A 20,593-nucleotide genomic window follows, 5' to 3' on the forward strand; every position below is an offset into this window, starting at 1 on the left:
CCCACACACACACAGCGCACACAGGAAGGGCGTGGTTACGCCCCTCCCCGCCCCCCACCAAGGGGGACTCAGCCCAAAGCCCCCCAGCCAGCGCGTGGGGTGGGGGGCACGCGGAGAACGCCAGGTTCCCGCAAACGCACACATGCGGGCACAGGACCCACCCGAGGCGCGAGACGGCGCGTGACGGGCGCGCGCCTAGGGGACGCCAGTGTGCATCCCCAACGGGCACCCGTAGTGGTGCCCTGAGCTCCCCGCAAACGGCCCCTCCTGGCCGCTAGGAGCCCCTCCTCCGCAGCCGTCGAGCCGTGGGCTCGTCCCTCCCGGGCCGACCCAGGGCGCAGACCGTGCGTCGGGGGAAGGCGAGTCCCCAGCGCGGGCCGAGCGCGCCGAAAGCAACCTCCCAGCCCCGGCGCCGCGCAACAGGGCGCCTGCTGCGGGTGTCAAGCGGACACAGACCTTGCGCGAGTCTCCGTCGAGTGCCTGGAGGACGAGGGAGGCGGAGCGGTACCGCAGGGGCCCCGCCGTGTAGGACGACTCCGGGAGCCGCGGCTCCACCAGCCCCGGGTGGTTGCAGATACGCTGCAGCCTGAGCAGGATGCTCAGCACGTCCACGAAGTGCCCGCTCTTCAGCGCCTCCTGCGTCCTGCTCTCGGGGAGAAACACCAGCACGGGCATCAGCGTGGGCGCCGCGGACACTGCTGACCGCAGGAGCACAGCCGGCGCGTCCTCGCCAGGTCTGGGCGAGCAGTCCCCCCGGGACGCTCACGTCCCACTGTCCTGCAGGCAGTCAGGACTCTCAGAGCCACTTGCCGTTCCCTCGAAACCAGCCGGGAGGCGGAGCGCCAGGAGGGAGGGTCGGATGGGCACACAGCTGTCCCAGCCACCCCTCCCAGGGGAGAATGACACTCTAAACGGGCAGCGGTTGACGTGCGTCCGCCCCACAGTCACGAGTGCCGTAAAGCGAGGGCAGGCACCAGGGCGAGAGCGCCCGACCCGGGGGAGGAAGGGCCCCCCAGGTGGGACAGCAGCCCTGGCTCTGCAGCCATGAAGGCCGACACGCAGGCCGACCGCAGGCCAGGCCAGGCCCGTGCGGGAAACACAGTGGCTGGAGACCCCCAGGGCGAGGAAGAGGGCGCGGTGTCCCCAGGAGGTGTGGGAAGGAGCCGTGGGGACCGAATGGAGGGCGGGCTGGTCCTCAGAGACCCGGGAGCAGAGGCGACAAGACAGAGGGACAAGGAGCGGCAGGGAGGATGCCAGACTTCCAGATGGGCATCGGGGTGATGGGCTACTGCGTCCGAGGACAGGGAAGTCTAGACAAAAGGTGCTCTGGGGACGCCCTCACGAGACCGGGCGCTCAAGGATATATCCCTCAAGGGATAGCCGAAGCGGCCGCGGGAGAACGTGGCCAGCTGGCGGGCTGTGCTGCAAGTCAGCAGAACCCCACACGAGCCGCTCTCGGCCACAAAGAAACGGGCCCCGGCAAAGCGGCCGGGCAGGGACAGGGACAGGTACACGGTCTGCAAGCCGGGCTCCGGAGAGCAGAGTCTGGAGAGGGGGAGGAGAACGTGTAAGGCGCCCGCTGTCTACACGAGGGCCGGTACGAGGGACGTATCTCAGAAGAAAATGCCGAAGCACAAGCGAGGCCCAGGACCCCGGAAATAAAGCCCTGGAGCAGAAGAGGCTCACACGGGCAGGTGTGCAGGGCCCCCAGGAAAGAGGGGGAGACGGGGTCTGCCGAGGAGAGGGCGCACCGGAAGACGGCAAGAACCGAGACCCGGCCTGCCGCCGAGTGACCAGAGCAAAGCTCAGAGCCCGCTCGAGGACCCCGGACCGTCGCGTCAACGTGCAACGAGGCACGTCCGTCATCGGGAGCTAAAGTGGGGTTGGCCACAGGTGTGCTCGACGCCTCCCGTGTGACTGGACAGATTCAGGGAAAAAGAGGTCCACGGACACGAAGAGGAAGAGTCACTTCCCACTGCTCTACGAGGAGCAGGAGCCACGCCACAGCCCAGGTCTGCAGTCGCCATCCTCCCACGTCCGCGGGCAGGACCGGCGCCGCCCCCGCCAAGGCGAGCCCAGCACGCCCACGGCCCAGACGTCCTGAGGTCACCGTCTGCTGCCGGTGAAGGAACGCCAGGGGAGCCCCACAGAGGAGGACGGGTCTCCCCCCGCGGGCGTGACAGCGCCCTCCACGGACCCCGCTGTCTGTAACCCGAAGTCACACCCGAGAGAGGAGCTGCCGGACGCGAAAGAAGGTGGCCGGTCCCCGGGGCACGGCCGGGGCAAGAGGACTCTGCGGCTCCTCCTCTCCCCTGCAGCATCACCGATGCCACCCGTCAGGGACCAAGACCTTGTCCCAGGGCGCAAGAACGCATGCTTACGTTCCGGCCTCGGGTTTTCCAGAACCAGCCTGGGAGAACAAGCTGCACGCAGACGCCATCCTGACGACTCTGCCGACGAGGACGTGGCGCGCACAACGGTCTCACGGGGACACCGTGCCCCGCTGGGCCCCCTGAGCCCCACCGAGACCCGCACGTGCAGCCTCAGGGCGGCACCCCGGTCACCACCTGTCCCCTTGGGCCGTCACAGACTGAGCCGCCCAGTCGGAGCGCGCGTGCCTCGCCGGCCTCTGCCGTGAGCCCGGGGAGCAGGGAGGGCACGGGGTGCAGGCCGCGCGCCCGCTCACCCGGGCTGTAGGATCACGTCCTCGTACAGGGCCTTCTGCCGGCTCGACAGCCGGCACTTGAGCACGTGCTCGTACTTCCTCGTCAGCTGCTTCTCCACGTCCCTCTTCGTCCTCCTCAGGATGAAGGGCTGGGTCACCTGGACGAGACACGAGAGCACGTTGCGTCGTCTCCCTCCCATCGTCTCCCTCGCCGCCCCCGCCCCCCCCCCCCCCCCCCCCCGCCCCGGCCCGCGGCGCCCACCCGGTGCAGGCGGATGACCACTTTGTGGTAGTAGTCCTGGTTCTCCTCGCTCGGGGCCTTGAGCGGCGGGTGCAGGTAGGGCCTGGAGACGCCGGGGATGAGGAAGTGCACCATGGTCCACAGCTCCAGGAAGGTGTTGTGCGGCGGCGCGTCCATCAGGAGCAGGCGCTGCTGGCTGCGAGCACAGGCCACGGCTGAGCCCTCGCCCGGCAGGCCGGCTGCGGGCTCGCCGCCCCCGAGGACGCGAGAGGAAAGGCACGGCGGGGTCACGGAGTCCGGGTAAGTGCGCGCCCCGGGGACGGACCGGACGACACGAGCGCCTCGGGACCCGCGGCCCCACACGCCCATCAGGGCGAAGGGAACCCCCGTGCGGCCGACCGCACCCGCCGGCCTGCTTCGCGTCACCGGCACGGCGACCAGAACCCTGGGGCGGGAGCGGGGGCGGGTCCCACCTCTTCAGGGTGAACACGGCCTCCCAGTGCCTCTCAGTCATGCCCTTGACGCGCTGCATCTCGTCGATGACCAGACACCTCCACCGCACCCGCGTGAAGGACGCGTAGCCCCTGAAGAAGTGCTTGTAGGGCGCGACGCACACGTTGAAGCTGTTGGGCTCCATCCACTCCTGCGGCACAAGAACCCGGCCGCGAGCACGCCTCCCCTGCGGGAAGACGGCCCGCACGGCGCCTCCCGTGCCGCCGCCCCATCCCGCCACCCCGCTCCTCCGGACCGCCGGCCGCTACGGCACATGGCACAAGGCACAGGTCCTCCCGGGCTCTTCCTCTGGGAGCGAACGTACTGCAGACACAACCCGAGAAGCTGCTCTGAGGCGTTAACAACCGGTCCCGGAAGACGGGTCACCACGGAGAACCATGGAGGGAAACCAGCTGTTCCATCATCCGTGGGGACACCGCACGGAAAACGTCACGGGACGTCCGCACGTCCGCACCGCAACTGACTGCGTCACAGGCTTTTCAAAAACGAGCTAACGACCAGCGACGGTACGCGAATACATCCCAGAATACTCACTCTTCCAGTAACTACTACTCAACGTCACGGTCTGACAACGAGGCAGTGTGTCAGCTTCAGTGAAAGACAGTGCCGTCTAGTACACTTTCACTCAGGATCCGGTGCCAGACGGCACAGGGCAGGTGTCCCGGCAGCTGGCCCGCGTGTCGGCAGAGCCCGGCGAGTGTTTACCACACGCGCGTCAGGGCGTGCGCGGCACGAGCTCTCGCTGGGCTTACGCTGCTCAGGGGCGTGCAGGCAGCAGGGAAGGGACGGCCCCCGATTCCGGGCACGAGGGTGCCCGTTCGCCCGGGGGCTTTCCTCACGGGGCATCTGTGCGTTTAGGGGGCTCCAAATCAGGAACCGCCAGAAGGCTCGCCTGACACCCCAAAATCTGCCTTCCGCACAGACGGAGACCCTCCTGTGCGACGTACTCCACGCGTCCACCCACCTACCTGTCTCTTTGCCCTCAGCTCTCGGTGGCTGCCCACGTACAAGAGGGTTTTGAGCCCGGGACACCAGCGCTTCAGCTCGAGCTCCCACTTGAGGATGCTACAGCCCCTCACGACCACGAGATGAGGGCCCCAATTGCCTACGTGAGAGAGGAGAGACAGAACCTTCGTCTGTAACAGAAAGCCTCACCCTTTTTTTGTAACAGAAAGCAGGCACCCGGCGCCGTGCCGAGCACGGAAGCACGGCAGGCACACGCACAAAGTGCCCGGGCATGACGCACAGGCGTCCCCCCCCCGCCCCCCTGCTCAGCCAGTGCCCCTGGACTGGAGAGACTCGACAGGGAGCTGCCGAAGGAGGACCGGGTAGAGTGAGCGCGCTGCGGGCGTGGGGCAGAGCTCTCCTGTACGGGGACCCTGCTCAGGACACGAGAGGCGCGTGCAGACCCGGCCCGGCTGCCGGACCGCCCCAAACCCTCCGCTTCCACTCGGTCCTCCGAATAACGTTTTCAAGTATTAGAATAACACGTACGTGACAAATGCCAACTTCCGTGCTACAAACAAAACATAAACCAGGTCAGAAAGCGGAAACAGAAGACTCGAGAAAACGGCACGCGGCGCGCATGTCTGCAACCGGTGCTCGCCCCGTGCACAGCGTCCCCTCCGGTTCCGAGAAGATCCGCCCAAGAGGAAGGTGAACGAGAATGGAAACGACCGTTTCGCAAAGAAATCACGGAAGTGGATAAAAGCTTTGCGCCAGGCGCGCTCCAGGAGGAGAGACGCACGTCAACCCCGGGTGCCCTTCCCCCACCGCGAGAACCAAGTTTTTAAGAGACCCGCATTCAGAATACAGTTGCGCTTCTGGTTTTCTGCAGGCGCCCAGGGCGGGCCTCCCGCTCTGCTCACTGCTGCCCTTCCCGCACAGCCCAGCGCCCGCAGCAGCACAGGCGCCACGCGAACGCCGAGCGCGCAAAGGACTGACCGATCCGTTCATTCGTTCAGCCGATGGAACAAAAGCCCATTTTTGGAAGCGCTGTCTGCTTCCAATTTCTTACTATTACAAACACGGTAACCAACACCCCTTTCACCTCAACGCCCAGAGAGCGAGGCCAGGTGGCGTGCTGAGGGGGAAGCGGGCTATCAGAACCTGAGAGCTGGAGACTCTGGAGCTGGGGCAAAATCCAGAACCGATTAATGCGAGAAAGGAAGAAGCCCTGACGTCGATCCGTTTGTATTTAAAACCTGACTGAGCTGGATCAATCTTTCCAAACACAGGGCAAAGAAGAGGCGCGTACTAGCGGTGGTGAGGGGAGTGCACCACAAGCAGGCAGACGGGGGGGGGGGGGGGACCGCCCCGAGTGGAGGGAACAAGCCCTGTCCACACCCGCATCCCCCCAGGTCTCCATGCGCCCCACGGCAGGACGCCACCTCCCTAATTTAATGAGCCTCCTCCTGGCTTCCGAAGGTCCGTGAAGAGGAAGAGAACGTGTCTGCTCCGCTATCCAGGAGCCCCGTTTAGTCTGGAATCAGAACATTTCCTTTCCAAGAGAAACACTACAGCCGACCCGGGAACAACACGAGTGTGAACTGAGCGTGAACCACACAGGTTCACGTACTCACACACGGATCTTTCTCAACACACATGATACTTTGTTTCCTCTTCCTGATGACGTCCTTGACATTTTCTTTTCTCTAGCTCGCTTTATCGTTAATAACACGCTGCGTAACACATGCACAAAATAAGTGTTGGTCGTCTGTTCATGCTCTAGGTTCAGCCCCCGATCCACGGTTAACTATATCCTCAGTGAAGTTTTAGGGAAGTCAAAGTTACACACGGGTTTTTGTCTGCATGGGGGGTGGTTAGTGCCCGTGACCACCACGCTGTTTGTCCCAGACTCACTTGTATGTAAGCCCCCGTCCTGTGTTAAAGACACCAGGCACGTGCCCTTCTACAGCCCCCTCAAAGGCACAGAGCTGGGGACAAGAAAGCTCCTGACCCACAGGCCGGGTGGAGAGCAGTGAGTGGGGGCCGGCCCCTGAACGTGCCGCTACAGAGGCCACGGGGCCTGACTGGTGACGTGTGAGTCCAAAGAGTCAGGCGCGAGGAAGCGGCCGGGGTCTCCGCTGTGGTCCGGCCCCCGAACACTCCCCGGGCCCGCAAGCCGCTCCCTGAGGAACTCAGGCAGGGGAGCAGAGGCACTGCCAGGCAGCAGGCCCAGTCGGGAGGCAGGGGTGCAGGCACCGCAGCCCAGGGAAGGCACGGGTCCCGACTGGCGGGGGACACCGGGGTCACACGGTCCAGTGGGTGGTCACCGTGTCAGATTTTGAGTTACAGTGAGTTGCTCAATCTAGCGCGGACCGCAAATGAGTTTTCTGCTTGTTCAGACGACGCGTATTTCTGAGCCCTGGTCTCTTGGGTCCTGGACCGGAGCGCAGGGCAGTGGAGCAGGGGAAGACAGGCCACACTCCCCACCCTCCAGCCCGACGCACCGCCCACCGTCGGTCTTAGCGAATACGCGGTCCTCAAAACAACAAAATCTTACCTTCGTTGCAAGCCAGGTGGGCAAAAAAAGCAATGATCTGTACAGTTTTACCAAGCCCGGCTTCGTCTGCCAATATACCATTGAGGCTCTTCCGGTAGAGCTTGGCCAGCCAGTCCAGGCCGATCTTCTGGTAATCTCTGAGCGCGCCATACAACAGAGATGGGGCGTTCAACTTCACCTGCAGCAACACACGGGCCAAATACTCCTCAAACTACCCGTTAGACACTTTTCTCCGCAGTGAAGTCAAATCAGTCGTTCGGTGGGCCTACAGGAGGACCACAGAGGAGACCTAGGGAAGCAAGAGCAGCGTTCGCTCTGCCTGACAGCCAACCTCTGCATCTGGAACAGTTACAGGGAAGTTGCGAGCCTTTTCTCGGCCTCACCAAGACACCGCCCCCCAGGGGGCAGCTCGGTGCCTCACCGTGGGGCTGACCCGGGCACTGCCCTTGGGCAGGACAGCTTCGGCCACAGCGGTCACCTCCGCGATGTCCTTTGTGTGAGGGTTCCCGATAGTCATTCTCTCTGCAGCCTTAAACTGGTCCATGATGAACAGCGAGTCGATGAGAACCACGTCCTTCCGGCTCTCAGCCGGGCAGTCTTCCACATCTGTGAACAGAAAAACGGGTCTGTAGCCGCTGCGAGAGTTTTATGATGGAAAGAATAAAGAGGGAACGAGCTGACAGAATCCAAATACTTCAAATGCAGTAGGTGTTTTGTCTTTGATCCGTTCTACTACCTAACAACACCGACCAAATACGTGGGTAGAAATTCCTAGGACGCTACCAGCTGTAGAACCACTCTGGAAAGCTGTTGCGTGAAAACGGAGAATGAAGGTCTCTGTAGCGACTAGGAGCTGGCGTCACCAGATTTACGGGTATCTAAGGGCTTAGTGATTACCCCCACCACCAAGAAAGGGAAACTCAGCAAGCAAGGAGGCCACCAGCCCTCCCTCTGGTCCTGCCCGCCCCTAGCCTCTCTGCTCACAGGAATCCGTATCTGTGGATCAGAACAAATAGAATGAAAATAAGACGAAGTAGGCTTTTTTTTGGTGCAGGCTGTGTGTTTGTTCCGAATGTTTAATAAAACTGAAAAAAAGTCAAAACTAGCGTAGCCTGAATACATATGATGAATCCTAAGCCTATAAAATAATGACTTTTACAAAGCTGAGAAAAATATTTCTACGCTGTTCACAACTCGATCGGGTATTCTGAAATTTTACCAAGTTAATAAATAAAAACAGTGGGGCTTGGGTGGCTCAGTAAGTGATTTCTGCGTAAGTCACGATCTCACAGTTGGTGGGATCGAGCCCCGTGTAGGGCTCTATGCTGACAGTGCAGAGCCTGCTAGGGATTCTCTCTCCCTCTCTCTCTGCTCCTCCCCAGCCTGCACGCGCTCGCTCTCTCTCTCTCTCTCTCTCTCAAGATAAATAAGCTAAACACAGCATAAAGTTTAACAAAACCACATCAACAGAAAATTATACGTCAAACACACTTGCAACTTTTTCTTCCATCAGAGTAAAAGAAAACGAAGGCAACTCAAACCCCTACGTGTTTTGGCTTTTGCTTTAAGGCTCAGTTTTTCAGTTTTTTAAAGGTTGAACACAGACCTTCTTCTTCACTCGCCTCCTCACTGTCAGGCTTCGGCTGCGGCCACTGGAAACTGGGCAGAAAAGCTCCTTCGTACAACTTCATCAAATCGATTAAGGGCAATTCGGCTGGAAAGGATTGCGGGGAGAAGAGGGGTTAGTTTACATCAGGGGTGACAGGCAGTTGGGAAGAAGATGCAGAGGGAGGGCCGCGGCAAAGGGGAAAGGGCCTTCTTCACAGGTTCTCCGCTTCTTGGCTTTAACTCCTTGGAAAAAATACATACTTTCTAAAGACACATTGATGTTTTCCAAAGAGTAACTGTTGCCCATTACTGACACGAGCTCTAAGACACTTTTCTTTATAAAAATGAGAATCTTTGAAATGAGACTAAGAAACTCAACTTTTATTCATAAAAAAAATTTTAAATTTCTAAAATAATACATACTAGAACCTATAAACTAGTAAGTGTAACTATAAAAACACAATTGGTAGAAAATAACTGGCAATACATAAAAATACAAAACATCAAATAAAAGTCAAACAAAAATAGAGCAAAAACCGTTTTTGAATAGCGGGTACAACAGCGGTGATACCTTCTGCACAAAGAGCTCGCCCTAACGGACCCCACCCCCCAGCCCTGCCAGGTCTCGTGACCCACCCACGCCGGCAGAGGCGCCACGGTGCGGCACCAACACGGACTCCGAGCTATAGGTGACACCGAGCTCAGAAAGCCACGGCGGCAAGGATGCGGGAAGGGCACCGGGGAGACGCGAGAAGAGCCAGAGCGCCTGCCTGCGCGGTGGGGCGAGCCGCTGCCACTTAGGACCGCGAGCGAGCCGGGACGCCCGGCACCAGCCCCCGCGACTCCGTGTGCCACTGCAGGAGGAGAAAAGACGGGGCCGAGACTCCCCGGGAAGAGTGGTCGCACCGCGGCGGGGAAGGGAACGCGCCACGGAGCGATCGTGAGCCGGGCGGAGCCGCTGCACGTCACATCCCCGTCACGCGGCCGCGGCTCTCCCAACGCCAACAAACGCATTCCTCGCTGCAACTTCAAAAAAGGTTAAGACGCCTAGAAATAAATCTAACAAAAAACACACGATCGTAAAACGTGCCCGGCAGCTCCTGACCAAGACCTGTGTGATCGGGGACGTGCCACAATCAGAGGTTAGACACGCTCAACTTGGTAAGGATGCAGTTCTCCGCCATCACCCGCCGGCTCAACTACGTTCATATCAAAATTCCCAACCGATTTTCCTCTGAAGCCTGATGAGCCAATCAGAGGTGTACCCTAAATCAGCCGGAGACAGCCGAGGCTGCCCTGAGAAGGATGCGGGGAGGGAGCCAGGTGGCTCTCAGGGTGGGCACGGAGCCGGGGGGCGACGGGGGCCGGTTTTCATGGGGGGTACGGGGTGGGGGGGGGCAGGGGAGCTGGTTCTCAGGGGGAGCACAGGGCCGGGGCAGGGGAGTGGGCTGAGCAGACTGGGACAACCAGCTAGCAAGGACCCGCTTGGCAAAGGGCGCCAGGACAGCTGTGATCTGTTTTGGGATTAAAAAAAAAAAAAAAAAAATCGCAGTCTTCACACAACAGACAGATGCTATTCTTGACGGTTCAAAGACATCAACACGTAACTAAAATTAGAACCTTGTAGACAAACAGGGAGACGACCTCGTGATCCTGAGGCTAAAACAGGGTTTTTGAAAGCAGATAAATTCAAGTGCGCCAAGATTTAGAATGCCTGTTCTTCAGAAGGTCCCGTGAGGAGAATGAAGACACACGAGCCAGGAGGTGCCCACGGCACAGTAACCACGAAGGACGCACGTGTGCCGTAAACAAACACCACCCACGAGATGACAGAGAAACGAAGCCCAAAACCAAAACGGAAAAGAGGAGCCCGCCAGCTCGGCAGAAGTACCCCGGCGGGACAGCGTCCGGCGCCCTGACACGAGGGGCTTGGAAGGAACCCGCAGCCCAAGCCCGGCCGGCCTTGCACGGCGGACCGTGGTGCGCACCGGCCAACCCGCCTCCCGTGCGTGGGCACGGGCCACGGGGGCGCTCCCGCAGCACGCGGAGGCAGAACGGGGGACAAGCGGAACGCCCGGCAGCACGCAGCAGGGAGTCAGTGACGTGTTCGCGCCCGGGGCCGTGGCTTGGCAGGGAGAGCCCGTGAGGCGTAAGCGGCACACGAGAACCGGACAGGCCCGGGAACAGAGGAGCCGGGCGAAGAAGCGACAGGCCCGGCGCGCGTTGCCATTTACACACGGTCCCGCAGGCGAGCCGGGCGGCGTGTGCAGACGGCAGGGGCGAGCGGGGCCGAGGCTGCCCGGCAGGACCCCCACGCCGGCACACAGTGTGCTTCCCGGCAGGTCGCTAGTCTCACACGATTTTACACGCACTTCCGTGCATTTTCCGGCGCCCTGAGCGCCCCCAGCACCACGCTCACGGCCTACCTTCTTTGGCCAAATTGGACAGCTCTGCCTGGTGGTCCACGGCCCCCTCGCTGGCTTCTTCCTCTTCTATGGTCTCCTCCTCGTCCTCCACTGAAACGGCCCCCACCAGGTGTCAGGGAAACAGACCTCCCCGCGTCTTCCCACCTGCTCACGAGACGCTACCAGCTCCGCCACCGTCTCGCCCAGCCAGCAGAGAGCTGGGCCTTTCCACCCCTCGAGGTGGGCGGGCGAGCGCAGGCTTCCTCAGTGAGCAGGAGGAACCCAGTGACCGCACTTCACCTCCCTCCTCGGGCTGCGCAACACAGCCCGGTTCATTACACGACAGACCTCCCCAGCGGCACACGGAGCGACGTCACACTTTTCATCCGTCGGCTGACCCCGCCGCAGAACCCACCAGCCTGCTGCTCGGGTTCGCTCTGAGTTTGTCATCGCCCGTTTCAGACGACAGTCAGCCACCGCCCAGCCTGCCGTTCCGTGAACCCCGCAACTCACCCCCAACAGAGGCAGGCTCTGGGTGGCTGCGGGCCCACCCGCCATCCGCACACGAGCCCCCCTGCGGCCTTGTCACTAGCCGACGCTTTCTCTCCACCAGCTTCCGCCCTTCCCAGCTGGCTCCTCCGCGCAAACGAACTATCCACAAAAGGTCCTGCGCTCTGCTTCCTCTACCGTCCCCTCCCCCACCCTCCAAGGTGCCTGGTCCCGTGACACAAGTCACTGGGCCACCGGCACCCTGACTACACTGAGGATGCCCTTGGCCTGCAGTTTGAGGGCTCGTCACACAGACGGCGAAGAGAGTACCAGGGAACAGACCTTCGTCATCGGTCAGGGATGTGCTAGCTTTTCTCTTCCTTCCAGACAGCGCTGACTCCTGAAACACAGAATAAAATTCACAAAGAATAGGACACCGAAGCAGAAACGTCCGTTTCGCATGCTCCCGGGAAGGCCCTGGTGAGCCCAGGACAAGCAGTCTGGGCACAGGAAAGGCACTGGGCAGCAGGTAGGTGACACTAACCCCACAGTCCCACCCACGTCTTCCCATGTCCCCAGATCAACACCCCGTGGGAGCCTAACAAGGAGAAGAACCATTTATCTTCCCCAAAGTGAACCGACTCTGAACAGAAGGGCACACTACGGAGGCATCCACGTTTCTCCAGACAAGAGGAGGAACCCCAGGCACCATGTCTCATGCACACGGCTTCCACACTCTTACCCCGTACAGCAGCCCTCCTCAACTTACCAGAAAAGCTTCTGGCAAAACATCAAGCCCCTTAGGTCTCGACTCTTTTCCTAGAGACAGGGAACACGATTCACTTTCACTGACGCTGCCTGTGCAGGCTGCACCCTGTTGCCACCTCCCCACGGGAGGAAGACAGCAGGAGTGAGTTCCGCTCCTTTCTTCCGGGAACCAGCCCGCACCCCTGTACCTACAAAGTGCGCCGGCCGCTCTCCGGACGTCTCTGATCTGGAGAGGGACAGGGAGGCTAGGTGGCAAAGCCTGTCTTCTGTGACTTCTACAATCTTAACGGCCATAGGACTGAGCAGAGGCCACCACTCTGCCTCGACTTCCTCATCAACAGGAGGAGGGCCGTCACACCGCCCGTGCCACCCCGCCCCCCAGGGCAGCCGCTTCTGCCAGTGCCCGATGACGGGGCAGCCGCTTCTGAGCACCGCAGAGACCCCCCAGCGGCCACAGCGGGGCCCCACCGGGGGCGAGTGCCTTGGAGAACTCAGCCCAGTGTCCGGGCCTAGCCCCAGGTGACTGGCTCAGACCCTCAATCCTGAGAGCACCCCAAAAGCGGACCAGCCCGGGGGTGCCTCAGAGCGCTGAGCTAAGCTGCAGAGCGGCCGCGCAGGCAGACGTGTAGTGTCGGGCCGAGCAGATGCTCAAACCAACGCGCAAGCGCCCCGGGTGCCGCCACGTCGGCCAGCAGCGGGCCGGCGGGGTCCCAGCACGGCGCCGGGAACGGTGAAGACTTTTAAAGAGAGTCCTACCTCTCCTGGGAACCTTCTGCAAATTTAAGGCCTTCTTCCTTCTCTCCTCCAATTCCACTCGCAGTTTCACCTCCACGACCTAGGCACAAAGAGTGGGACACAGACGGCACTGAGGGGGCTTCTGGAGGTCCTGCCACGGCGTCTGACAGCACGGCCGTCCCAACCTCCCCCCGAGGCACTTGACGACGGAGCTCTCGGCGCAGCGCTACGGGCGCTCTGCAGCCGCCCGCTGCCCGCGTCCCACCGGGTGGCGAGAGCCCCGCTGCCCGCGACGGGAAGCGAGGCGGAGCCGTCTCCCGGGACAGCGCCCACGCTAACGGACGCACCGGCAGCGCCGCAGAGCCCCTCGGAGCCCCGCGAAGCACACGGCACCCAAGGCGGCAGACGAGGGCCCGTGCGCTCACGCTCACGGCCAACCACGCTGCGGGCTCTCCCCGCCTGGGTCTCTGGGCCACTCGGTCAGACGTGCTCGGAAGGCACAGTCGGTGCTGTTAGGTTTAACTTAAATTTCGTTTAAATTTCAGGATTCACCTGTTCAATATTTGACCAAAAGCACTCTATTTCCCTGGCAGTCGAGGCAGCAATTCGTCTCAATCGGTTCTGCTCCTCCTTCCTTCCCCTTTCCTCACGAAGCTGCTTCTCCTCATGATGGCGCAGCACAGTCCTGACGAGCTAGCAAATGAAAGGTCAAGAGCCTGGAGTCACGCCCCAGGAGGCGCGTCCGCACAGCGCAGGTACTTCTCAGCTGGGAGCTCACACATTCTGTCTGATCTGAGGGCACGGGGGACACGCGGCGCCAGCAAAAACCCCGCCGACACCCCACTTGACTGTCCACAAAGTGCCGTTTGCTAACCACACTTATTTTTCTCCAGAAAGAACGCCAAATTGTGTTACAGCCTTCTTTCGTCATCTGACATGCGATTCACACCTTCCCACCAAACGTGGAGTAACATTTGTAACAAAAGCATCCCTTCTGCTGCACGAGTGCAGCAACATACACTTATTTATTTTAAACGTTTAGTCATTTGAGAGAGGGGAGAAAGTTGTCAGCACAGAGTCCAACATGGGGCTCGATCCCACAAACCTTGAGATCATGACCTGAGCCCCAATTAAGAGTCGGATGCTTAACCGACTGAGCCACCCAGGCGCCCCAGCAAGATGTATTTAATTGCAAGGCACGAAACATGCTGGGGGGAGGTGATTCATATTTTTCGAGGCTTTTGCTTTAAATCCCAAACTGCTTTCTAGAACAAATGCTCTTACATCATCCCAGCAGTCCTCGAAAAAGGTGCTGAGAGGGGCACCTGGGTGGCTCAGTGGGTTGGGCACCCAACTCTTGATTCCAGCCCAGGTCACGATCTCACAGTTTGTGGGATCGAGCCCCACGTCAGGCTCTGTGCTGACAGCGTGAAGCCTGCTTGGGATTCTCCCTCTCCCCCTCCTGCTTGCCATGTGGGCTCACTCACACGCGGGCGCACTCTCGCCTGCACCCTCTCTCTCTCTCTCTCAAAATGAACAAACGTTAAAAAAAGTAAAGGTGCCGATAAGGAACCTGAAACAGACACACTACGAGCCGGAGCACGCCCGGCTGTGGGACCCCCAGCTGGGGGCCAGCTGGACACTGCAGATGGCCACCCACACACAGACTCCTCGGGGCGACATCCTGGTCTGATCACACCCTCGGCACGGGGCCGTGTGAGAGGGGCAGCACGTAGCCACAGCGCAGGGTTCGGTGGCTTGCCACCTGCCCCATCCACCTGGTGCCCACACGCTCAGGCCCACCCTCCTCTGTGAGATGTGCCCAAGGAGCAGTCAGGTTTCTCTGAAATTCCATGAACGGGACTCAAGACCTTTTATGCTCACATCCCACTGTTTCCAAAGCTCTCGGGTTCTCTCTACCAAACCTACGTGGGGACAGCAGAGGGGACGGAGGTGAACAGCAGGGCACACAGGACCGCCCCCCAGGCCTGAGGGCGCGGGAAGAAGGGAACAGCTTGGCCCTGAGGGACAGATGGTGATGCGGCACAGTGAGAGCAGGGCCCGGTGCCACTTACGCGTGAGCAAGGACACAGCTGCCTCGTATGCGGAGACCTAACATTTCTGGTCCCTGTCCACACTCCCAGTACCGGCACTGCCTTCTACTGGCAGCGCCCCAGGACGGGGTGCCTGCTCTGGAACTGGTGAGGAGGAGACCCGCCCTCCGCCAGAACCGGGGGGGACACCAGACCACAAGACCAGGCAGGGCCGGGACCCAAGCTGCCCACCAACTCACCAGCCTCTGCCCACTCCCGACCCTGAGCCTGCTTGGCACCCACCCCGCCTCACCCCGGGCATCCTCGCTCCAAGTGCCAGGACAGACCGGCCACAAAGGGAACCTACATCCCGTTCCACGAATCCCAGAGCCACGGGAGACCGCGTTGGCCCCTGGCCATCCAACCGGGACTCCCAAGACGGCCCCTCGGGAAGAAGCCACAGGGCAGTCGCTTTCCAGACAACAGCAAAACGCTCCTCACGCGAAGGAGCCGGCCCCCTCCAAGACCCAGTCCAGACGCCACCACGCACAGCGGCGTACTCGAGCCAGGCCACGCGGCCGCCGGGCCTCGCCCACCTTCCTGGCCGCGGCCATCTTCCACCTCCTCTCCTGGGCGAAGTCCGTGGCCATCCACTGCATCTCCTCCAGCAGGTAGTCCCAGTGCGACTTGGGGCGCGGGGCCTCCTGCAGTTTGGGCAGTCGCCGGAGGGACCACAGGCCTTCTTTCCTCAAATCTGCGATGCGCTGATGGATCTGGTTCTCCTGCCGGGAGCGCAGGGGAGGGGGCGTCCGGCACATGATCAGAAGCGAACTCCGCTAATTCTGACCCCGCGTCCACGAAGCCTCAGCAAGAAAGACAAGACTGGACACGAGGGTCGAAGGCTCCCGCCCCGTCCCAGAATCAAGGACACAAGGCACAGGCCAATGCTCGCGTCAGAGCGCTTACAAGGGACACGACACACATCTGGTCCTTGCTCCAAAACCACCGGGGAGGGGAGGAACCGATCGCCTAAGACTGGCCACACAGGGCCACAGGGTTGACAGAGGACAGCCGGCAGCACCGGGGCGGCGGCATCCTGCCAACTGTGACGGGTTAGATTCCCCTGACGAAGTCTAACAACACCACCGCTTAGTCACCTCACAAATGGCAAGTGCTAACTAGGTGCTGGGCCACGGCCACGCTGGCCTGGGCAGCCCTCCTGACCCTCACCCGCAGCCCACAGCGAGCACAGGCTGTGATGTCGGCACAGAAAGGACCTCCTCTCCCGAGCCGACCTCCACGAGGGGCGCCTGGGCGGCTCAGTCGATTGGGCGTCTGACTTCGGCTCAGGTCACGATCTCACGGTTCGTGGGTTCGAGCCCCGCGTCAGGCTCTGTGCTGACAGCTTGGAGCCCGGAGCCTGCTTCGGATTCTGTGTCTTCCTCTCTTTCTGCCCTCCCCCCACCCCCCAACCCCCTTGCTCACACTCTGTCTCTCCCAGAAATAAACATTAAAAAAAGTTTTTTAAAAATGCAAAAAAAGACAACCTGCTTGTAACCTTGGTTTCTAAGCGACCACAAACTATGTTCGACCGTCCTCACTACCAAGTGCTCAGTTTCAAACTACCGCATCCTTAGAAATTAAAATCAAATGCGCTTCACAAATTGGAACACATTTCACAACCTTCTTGAGATGGTTTTAAGCGCACTTACCAGTGCTATCTGTTCTGCCAGCTTATCCTGAGAGCTGTCCTGGGGCGGGGCGGCGTTCTGAGCTGGGCTCTGCGGTTTCGGGGGTGCTGACACGGCTGCCCCTGGGGACCGGGAGGTGACTGGAGACAGTGACTTGCTGGCTGCTGAGGAGGGTCTGTTCCCTGTGGAGGCCCGTGCTGGCGATGGGCCAGAGCCGCTGGCGGGAGCGAGGGACGAGGTAGAAGAGGCAGCTGCTGGGGGCCGCTGACAAGGCTGGGCGGGGTCCACGGGTGGTCTTGTGGACGCCACCGCCTGGCGGGCAGAAAACAGGCCGGAAGTGAAGAGGAGACTTGAGCCCTGCTCGCGCGCCCACATCGGCGAGCGCGCCGGAGCCCCTCCTGCGGCAGTGCGAACGAGCCCCACGCGTGTGCGCGCACACACACACACACAGCACGTCACAGATGGGCTTTCACGCGCTGGCTATCCCACGGGAGCTTCTTTTGGTTTTTACCTTTTCTAGCACTTTCTCCCGTTTTATGGGGTTTTTTTTAGGATTAATTGTGTAAGATTCTTCTAAACTAAAACCCACCCAGTGGTCACCTTGCACCCTTTTTCTGGAAAGCAAATACAAATCCCCTGTGCCCCTGTCATGGCAGGTAGGCCGTCGGGTGAGACACCCTCTCCGTACGTCAAAGCGTGTGCAACCAGAGGGCCCTCCTCCCGGACCGAAGACAAAGCCCAGTTCATGCGGGAATTCCGTGGAGGCACCGGGAGCAGGGCGGGCAAGGCGCCGGCACAGCCTAAGAGGGCCGAGCGCCGACGGCTGCCAACGTGCCACATTTACAAGCTGGAACCCGGGAAGACACAGACCGCAAAACACCGCACCCAAGCAGGCGCGGGCCTCCAGCGTCCTCCCGCCGCCGGCCGCACCGTGTGGAGAGAAGGCGCTGGAGGTCCGGCCACGGCCCTCACGTGCGTGCTCGGGGGCCACTCAGCGTCCACGGCGGGGGAAAGAGGCTGCAGCACAAACCGTGCAGCCCACAGGCCTGACGTGTTCTCCCGCCTGCCGTTTGGGGCCCTCACAGGGAAGGTCCGTCAGCTCCTAGCCAGGGCACAAGGGACAGGTTTCCGTGGGGTCTGTAAGGAGCTGATCCTTTCATCGACAAGGGCGGGTCGCGGAATCCAGGCGAAACCTCAGCATGCGGCTCAGAGAGACCAAGTGTTCCAAACCCGGAGGCTGGCCTGCACAAAGCTCCGAGGGAAGCGGTGGCCCGGGGAGGCTCGGCTGCCCAGGCGGCAGCGCCCTCCTCCACCAGGCGCGTGCAGCCGTGACGCGGGCCCACACGAGAGGCCCCGCACGCAGTCGGGGTGCAGACCACAGCTCCTCCGGCCGCAGGCTGCGGGATCTCGCCCAGGTACGCGGCCCCTCGGGCCTTCTTATGGCAAACCGGGGACAAGAAAGATCCTACAGCAAAGGGCTGCCCGGCAGACGAAAGTAGAGCTGACGAAGTGCTCCGCACGGCACGCGGTGGCAGGCACACGGCGAGCACAAAGCAGCCGTGACTGCTGTCGCTCCATTTCCACACAAGGTCAAACCTCACCATCAATCTCGAACAGCCGTGAAGCATTTGAGTCGAAAGCCACCAAGGAAACCCCCTTGTTCGTAAGGGAAATGGGGAGAGGCAGGGGAAGCCTTCCCAGGGGGCTCCATCATACACGCTAAGACAGCTCCCTGAGAACACCACCGGCCACCCCTCAGTGCTCCCCGCAGTGCTCCCAGTGGTTCACGCTCACTTTCAGGGACCCGCCGCCCCTCGGGCACGGTGAGCGGTTCACCACACGCTTTTCAGAAACAGCAACCCGCAGGGGAGGAGCACGATGGATACAAACACAGGTTCACGGAGCGCAGAGCACCGCAGAGGGCCCGGCAGCAGGCCCGGCCGGCGCTCCCACGGCACCCTTCCCACACCACTGGCCACGTCAGCCGGGACAACGGCCACGCGGCCCTCCGAGCTCCCACTAAACCGCAACCGGCAACCAAAGCTGTTCTGTTCTCTGGTGTTTCAACAACCTGACTGTGGTTCCAGAGCCGGGTAAGACGACGCTGAGCGGGGGACTGGCTCCGAGTGGGACAGCGAGCCACGGGCAGACCCCGCGACGGCGGTGTGGCGCACGCCCCACCCACAGCACGCTTAGCTTCTGCTCCTGTTCTAACCGACAGGACAGGTGCCCACCAAGTACCTGCGGCTGGGAGAGCGGGGCGGCCTGCATCTGAGCCTTCCCGGGCATCGGGGTGTGCAGGGCCTGCGGCACGGGCTGCGGCGGTGGGGCGGGCAGCTGGCCGGGCGGGGGCGCGGGCACAGGGGCGCTCGGCGGCTGGGCCTTGGCCGGGACTTGGAGCTGCGCATGGGGCTCCACCGCCTGCGGCTGCTGAGCAAACTGCAGCGCCGGCGGGAGGGGCGCGGCGGGGAGGCCGGCCGGGGGCAGCCTGCCGGGGAGCTGCGGCGGCGGGGTGTGCAGGCTGGCGGCGTTCTGCACCGGAGGCCCCGTGGTCGGGTCGTACTGCTGCTGGCTCTGCTTCTGTCCGGCGAGCTGAGCGGCCTGAGGGGCAGGAGGCATCCCTCCTGCAAGACAGGAGAAGTCCCGGCAGCGCTGACTTTGGAGTCCCGAGCAACCCGCTGCTCGTCACGGACCCGCGCCTCAGCCATCACACACTCCCGACGGGGAATCCGACCGGGGCAACTTGGCCCCGTAAACCCAATGGCAGGAGTGAGCCCGCGAGAGAGGAAAGATGGGCGCTCGACCTTCGCAAGCTAGCATCAGGCGGAACAGAACGGTCACCGGGGTCCCTACTGCAGCAGCGATCAAGGAGCGCGCAGGTGTCTGGGGCCCGAGGACGAGGAGACGGCAGCTCCGCCAGGGCCGGGAGCACGCCCGCGGGGCCTCCTCTCCCAGCGCGGACCGGCGCTCAGAGCAGTGGCCGGGCCCCAGGAACCACTTGCCCGTGTGCCATGACTGCGCGCATCCCGGCCCGAAGCTGGGCCACAAGACCCCTCTCTGCACACGCTTTTTCTGAGCCAGGAGGTCTCCTGGTGCCGGGCCTTACCTTGAGCTGTCGGCATTAGCTGCTGAAGAGGAACGCCTGCATTCGCCCCCGGGTGCTGGAAAACTGCCCCCTGGTGGCCCACTTCAAGCCGAGGCCTCTTAGACTGCTCTAGAATAATTTTCAGAAAAGGTGCAATTTGATATAAAAATAAAACCGTGCAAGTAGTAGAAAAACCACATGTAAGTGTTTTTATAATCTTTGAACAGGGAGGCCCTCCTCTATGTGACTCAAACTCCAGAAGCCAGAAAAGGTACAGTTGATAAACAGAATTTCTTTTCATTAAAACTCTTCAAGTATTAGAAGCAGTCTCATACAAGAGTGAACGAAGGGGGAGTGACATCCTTGGAGACGGAGGGTTCTGCACACGTGCGGGCAAAAGGCTGATGTGGCCGCCACATGGAAAGCTCTTCCAAGTTCGTGGGAAAACTGCCAGCCACCGGACACACAAAACGGCAAAGAGCATGAACAGCTGAGCAGAGGGGGACTCACGAACGATTAATAAACATGAAAAGCTACATTGAAGAGATCCACAGAAAAACAAAAGATGTTTGCACCCATCAGGTTAACAAACACCAAAGGAGTAATCGTACTTCATAAAAAAGCCAAAATATGGGGCGCCTGGGGGGATCAGTCGGTTGAGCGTCCGACTTTGGCTCAGGTCATGATCTCACGGTTCGTGGATTCGAGCCCCGCATCCGGCTCTGTGCTGACAGCTCAGCGTGTGGAGCTGCTTCGGATTCTGTGTCTCCCTCTTTCTGTCCCTCCCCCGCTCATGCTCTATCTCTCTCAAAAATAAATAAACATTAAAAAAAATTTTTTAAGCGGTCAAAACGT

At 61.1% G+C, this 20,593-nt stretch overlaps 1 protein-coding gene across 1 annotated transcript in view; it reads right to left on the reverse strand.

Moving 5' to 3' along the window:
* The window catches only part of EP400 (E1A binding protein p400), a 97,535-nt gene that overhangs the window by 49,309 nt on the left and 27,633 nt on the right, over nt 1-20,593 (reverse strand). Inside the window, 17 exon segments of the mRNA XM_047101062.1 lie at nt 457-643; nt 2,687-2,823; nt 2,928-3,102; nt 3,380-3,549; nt 4,388-4,524; nt 6,925-7,102; nt 7,346-7,530; nt 8,531-8,638; nt 10,959-11,048; nt 11,769-11,826; nt 12,196-12,245; nt 12,951-13,029; nt 13,482-13,622; nt 15,559-15,744; nt 16,675-16,965; nt 18,895-19,277; nt 19,760-19,867. Coding sequence (XP_046957018.1) covers nt 457-643; nt 2,687-2,823; nt 2,928-3,102; nt 3,380-3,549; nt 4,388-4,524; nt 6,925-7,102; nt 7,346-7,530; nt 8,531-8,638; nt 10,959-11,048; nt 11,769-11,826; nt 12,196-12,245; nt 12,951-13,029; nt 13,482-13,622; nt 15,559-15,744; nt 16,675-16,965; nt 18,895-19,277; nt 19,760-19,867 — 2,663 coding nt within the window.

This window comes from Lynx rufus, unplaced genomic scaffold (genome assembly GCF_022079265.1).
Source record: "Lynx rufus isolate CCGP_SWC_20201006 ecotype Redwood Valley unplaced genomic scaffold, mLynRuf1.p SCAF_55, whole genome shotgun sequence".
In the NCBI taxonomy this organism is placed as follows: Eukaryota; Metazoa; Chordata; class Mammalia; order Carnivora; family Felidae; genus Lynx; species Lynx rufus.